General features: G+C 44.7%; 1 protein-coding gene across 1 annotated transcript; it reads right to left on the bottom strand.

Annotated features, from left to right (window-relative positions):
• Window positions 1-303: 303 nt before the first annotated feature.
• Window positions 304-809, bottom strand: LOC123050734 (oryzain alpha chain-like). The gene is made up of 2 exons (XM_044473480.1): window positions 464-809; window positions 304-362 (listed from the first exon to the last, which is right to left on the bottom strand). The coding sequence occupies exons 1-2, from the start codon at window positions 807-809 to the stop codon at window positions 304-306; spliced, it is 405 nt and encodes a 134-aa protein (XP_044329415.1).
• Window positions 810-5833: the final 5024 nt, after the last annotated feature.

The following is a 5833-nucleotide window of genomic DNA, read 5'->3' as shown; positions in this document are numbered from 1 at the left end:
TTAAAAAATTGTCCTATACCCTATACCCGGGACTTAAAACATCTGAAACTCTATTCTAAACAGTAAACACTAAAGGTTCAAACCATAAAACCTAACCCTAAACTCTGAAATCTAAACCCTAGCCATAAACCCTAAAAACGGATAGTTGTTGTTGCTGCGAAAGCCCAGGCGCTCGCTGGAAAAGAGAAACAAATTCAGATTCTGATACCTTTACACTTTTAGCTCAAATTCAATGCATATTGATACAAGAAATTAGTGACATACTATAGCATTCAAACAGAACTAATTAATTAGAAAAAATAACTACTTAGAGGCCACTAAATCAATGCCATATTGAAAAAGGGTGTCCTGGTTGCTGAACCCTAAATCATACTATAGCATTCAATCTAATTAGAGGCCAATTTTTACTGTAATAAAAAGGAAATGAAAGAGAGCAACAGATTGGTCGAGGATCGATGCTCACAGCAAGAGCCCTGGTTCTTGACAGGACCAACGGCCCCCTTCTTCCTCCAGTCGACAGACTCCGCTAGCTCCACGTTGACTTCGGCCTGTAAACTGACACTGAGCTTCCGCTCCCTCTGCGGCTTGGTCTGGGCGCCGAGATACCTGCTTTGGAACTCCTCGTAGGTAAGGTCGGAGAAGGGGTTGAGTCCGAGGCGGAAGGAGTGAACCCCGGCGTCGGTGGCAGCGTTGTGCTGGTCGATGTCGCGAAGGTTGTCCCTGAACACCTCAAACCGTCGCTTCCCCTCTCCGGTGGCGTTGTAGACCCTACCGTGCTCCGCCATCCACTCGGCGTGCATCCGGCGCATCTCCTCCTCGCTCCTCGAGATGTCCGCCGCCGCGGCCACCGATAGCAGCAGCAACAGCGCCGCCACTAAGAGAGCCATGGAGCTCCTCATCTCCGAGAACACAAGGTCACCGCCGAGCAAGGAAGACCGAGAGTGGTGGGATTGGGTAGTAGCCTTGCTTTTGTTCTCCATGGACGATGGTATCGGAGGTAGCTTTTATAGGACTACTATTGGAGAGGAGGGAGATGGGGCCGGAGTGGTGTGCAACCCAAATCAGATCTGCTGCCACCTGGACAAGTTCACCACCGAACCAAGTTGTTTGTAGATTGTGTCACAAAACCAAGTTCCAATATTTTTGGGCTGCTGGTTTACAAGATATGTATTTTACAAATTGATTGTCCTAAAAGGTTGACAGATTTCTAATCAAACTGAAGTTCAGGCTTACTTAATCACAAGACAAAAGATAGTATCTTGCTAAAGTTGTAGCTCATTTTATGAAGTTTCCAAACATGTATTTATTGGATACATTTACTCTTTAGATTAAAATATAGCCCAAAAGAGTTTTTTTATATGTATATCAAATCCAGAGAAAACAGTGACCTTTTTCAAACACATCCATCAATTTGAAGATATCAACATTTATATGTATAGTTAGTACATTCTCAAGGTGAGAAATCTGTTCTAGATTTGTACAACATTCGTCAGAAATTCAACTCCAAAGTTGTACAGTTTGAGATTCCTAGTATATCTAAGTTTGAAATATCATTGAGAATTCCACCTTCTCCAATGGTTTCCCGGTAGCTGCGTTGTTGCAGCGGTAGTTGATGCTCTTTGCCATGAGTCCGACTCGAGTTGAGTTTGTGAGTTAAAGGCGCTCCAAGAGAGCGAGTTTGACTCTCGAACGATCCGCAAGGGAGATGAGGCCGGAGTGGTGTGCAACCCAAATCCGATCTGCTACCGCCTAGACAAGTTCACCGTCGAACCAAGTTGTTTGTAGATTGTGTCACAGAACCAAGTTCCAATGTTTTTGGGCTGCTGGTTTACAAGATATGTATTTTACAAATTGATTGTCCTAAAAGGTTGACAAATTTCAAATCGAACTGATGTTTCAGGCTTACTTAATCACAAGACCAAAAATAGCACCATTGCTAAAGTTGTAGCTCATTTTCTGAAGTTTCCGGAGATGTATTTATTAAAATATACCAAAAAGGAAATTTATTTATATGTATATCAAATCCAGTGAAAGAGTCACTTTTTTCAAACACATCTATCAATTTGAAGATTTCAAATCATCCATGTGTATATTGGATAATAGGATTCATTGTACATTATAGTTAGTACATTTTCAAGGAAAGCAATTTGTTCTAGATTTCTACAACATTTGTCAGGAATTCAACTCCAAAGTCGCATGGTTTGAGATTCTTGGTCTAAGTTTGAGATATCGTTGAGCATTCCGTCTTCAGCAATGGTTTCCGGTAGCTGTGTTGTCGCAGCGGTAGTTGATGCTATTTGCCCAAGAGACGAACAGTGGACCCTCACTGTTGCGTGACGAGGAAGCCGCCCCTTCGCTCTTTGTTCCCCCCTCTAGCCCCAAGAAGATACCGCCGAGGCTCTCGTCCCTTCCGAAGGGGCATTCGCTGTCGAAGATGGCCACCCTTCTTGGACTACATATTATTGCCTCCACCTCGAGCTGACTCTAATCCATTCGGAAGATGTCCTTCCAACCAGGCTTAAGGTGGCCACTTTGGTCAAGGTTTCCCTCAAATTAACTCTCTAGAAGGCAAAAGAAAAGAAAATATCCGTGAAACAAAAATCTGATTCTAAAAAAATGTAAGATGCTAGTACATATATCCTGAACAACTCATCTATTGCAAGTTCTCTGAACTGGATATCTGAAAATGCATCAAACTGTCATGTCTTTTGGATCGTGCAGGTGAGGGGGTGGCGGCGGATCGGAATCCACCCCGATCCGCCGTTCGTCTTGAGCCAGCGGCGCGGGCTGTGGGCAGCGCGGGCCGGTGTCCTCCGCCATGGCAGCGATGGCGTCGGCATGGTGGAGGCATCGGTGTTGTGGTGGTCCTAGTGCTCTTCTCGCATAATGGCAAAGATCTGCATGATCGGTCCTCCTCAATCTAGCCGTCGACGTGTTTCGAAACTGCTGCCGGAGATCTTGCCCATGAATATCTGGATCGGGTAGAATCCAGTAGTTTACGTCCATATCAGCTTACGCGGTTCCATGAGGGCGTGAAATGAAGCTGTATTGTTTGTTGACACCATGGAACATGTCGGCGATTTCCATGGCGTAGACAGCGGTAGAGAAAGTCATCATGGCTGAGATTGGAGGGTCAGTAAGGAGGAGGGGGCCTTGGAGGTGATGGAGTCAGTCAGGTGTTTGATAACTTTCAGAAGCAGCAGTGACAAGTGGGGTTGGCAGCAATGGAGGATTTCATTTTTGGTGGTGCTCCTCGGCTAGCGAGTCGTGACTTTCAGGGAGAAAACCTAAGGTCTGACCTTTATTGGTTGCGCCTGACAATTAACTTACTGAAATTATTGTTTTGAGAGCTCGGACTTCTCCATGGTGAAAACATAACATCTTGGATCGGGCGACGATTGTGCTTGTGCACTATTTTCCTTCTTGAAGGCGTCCCTTTTGGAGACATTTTATATTTTTCCAGTGTTTTCTTTGGTGGTGGTTTGTGTGCTGCTACTGAGAGGAGTTGATCACTGTGGCAAGGCATTTGTTTGTTTTTCCTTTCTTTTTTGTCTTCTTTGGGGGCTGTGTGCATCTTTGATGTCTTTGAGACATCTCATTGGAGCAGAGGCTGGATGTATTTTACAAATTGACTGTCCTAAAAGGTTGACATATTTCAATTCGAACTAAATTCGGGATTAATTACGTAATCACAAGACAAAAGATAGTATCTTTGCTAAAGTTGTAGCTTATTTTATGAAGTTTCCAAACATCTATTAAGTGGATACATTTACTCTCTACATTAAAATATACCCCAAAAGAATTGTTTTATATGTGTATCAAATCCAGAGAAAACAATGACCTTTTTCAAACACATCCATCAATTTGAAGATATCAACTTTATATGTATAGTTAGTACATTCTCAAGGTGAGAAATCTGTTCTAGATTTGTACAACATATGTCAAAAATTCAACTCCAAAGTTGTACGGTTTGAGATTCCTAGTATATCTAAGTTTGAAATATCATTGAGCATTCCACATTCTCCAATGGTTTCCCGGTAGCTGTGTTGTCGCAGCGGTAGTTGATGCTCTTTGCCATGAGTCTGATTCGAGTTGAGTTCGTGAGTCAAAGGCGCGGCAAGAGAGCCTCCTTGTTGCGTGACGAGGAAACCTCTCATTTGCGGCCGGTGATGGGGAGGGAAATCTGGGTGCCTCCACTCCAGTTAGTAGTCTTTAAGGGTTTCTTAGTCCTCACAAGCGCAATAGATCTATGAAAGGATTCAACAGCGACAACTGCGGCTCCAGGGCACTGGTCCTTAGGGGCATGTGCACAAAGACTTTTTAGCTGTCTTCAACAAGATCAAGCCGGCTTCGATAGGGAGCGGCTACAACGACGTGTCGACGGCACGTTCTTGTGACAGTAGTGGTCGTTTGGTGTAGGCCCTAGTTCGGTGGTCTCGGGATCTCAATGTAATTTTTATTATGTTTGTGATATTTTACAATTTCGGGGACCTTTTATAATAGATCTAGTCATTTTCCGTTGTTGAAGGGCCTTTGCCCGGTCAAGTGGCCGCAGACACGTTCGGAGTCTGCGGTCCGTTTAAGAAACGTCCGTCAGAGATGCAATTATCTTTTTATCGCGAATACGCAAAACTTGTGTATCATTTCATTTATAGAAGAGAATAGAGAAAGTACAAGATAGGGTACAACACACTACACGAATGCAAAGGCGCGAGTATGGTGCCCGGAGCAGAGGGAAGAGGGATGCTCAGCCCGAACAAGGAACACACACGGCTAAACCCACCTAGCCCGGCCTCCGGCCACATAAGGCAAGGAGACACGGGGAAGGGACACCCATACCGCGTCACGACTAACACAAGGCACCACCTCCGAATGGCCGGGGCTTCAGACTTGACATGATCAACGTACTCCCACCGAGAACGCCTAGAGATCGGCGAGTATCTTCCATTGCTTGTTTAGTCGGACCATGTTCCTCGTGGCTTTCGTGTGCGCACGATCGGCGGGATCACTGAGTATTTGTTCTTGATTGGTTCCACTAATTATCTTCGGCGTTCTTAATCGCCACGATCGGCGACTATTCCCCAGTATACTTGTTTAGTCCGGCTATGTTTCTCGTGGCCTCGCGGGTGCATGGTCGGCGACAGTATTCAGCATCAGTTCTTGATTCGTTCCACTAATTAATAAATCCGGAGTTCGACGTAGTTCAGGTTTCGATATAAGATCACCACACATGATTCCATCCGCGTGTCAAACTAGTGGGGAGTAATGTGAGTGGGTTGACTTGGAAATTTACACCACCAGGACGATCCTGAGCATCCAATAACATATAGTACGTATCAGCCCATCGATGGAGGTAAGCCTGACTTTGGAATTAATTGTTTGCGGCATACAAAACTATTGCATACTTCTACAACTCTGTACAAACTCGGAACCAAGAGAGAGATACCAGCAATAGCTTTATTGGAACGTCAGTTCACTTCGGCTAATAATTTACCTTCACCGACTTGTGAAAATTTTGGATCGTGCTTTCATGAGTGTTGAGGGTGAGCATAAAATTTCTCGTGTGACAAGCCCTCCAAAAAAGTATCCCGGACCACCCTCCTCTTATTTTGGATTCCTGTGAGGCGGCTCCCGAATATTTTATTAATAGTAATTAATAACACAGTAATTTGGAAACTAGTGACAGGCAGGTGGAAATTTTAGAAATAGGAAGGACGCTAAATACAATGGCGTCCACACCTGGATGCTATCGAGGATAGCGTCCAGGTCTGGACGCTAGTAGTAACTGCGTCCAGTCAAGTGCTTCGCCTAGCCATCAGATCCGACTAAACCG

This window comes from Triticum aestivum, chromosome 2D (genome assembly GCF_018294505.1).
Source record: "Triticum aestivum cultivar Chinese Spring chromosome 2D, IWGSC CS RefSeq v2.1, whole genome shotgun sequence".
NCBI classification, from domain to species: domain Eukaryota; kingdom Viridiplantae; phylum Streptophyta; class Magnoliopsida; order Poales; family Poaceae; genus Triticum; species Triticum aestivum.
The sequence above is the reverse complement of the archived record's forward strand: the minus strand, read 5'-3'. Positions and strand labels throughout refer to the sequence as shown.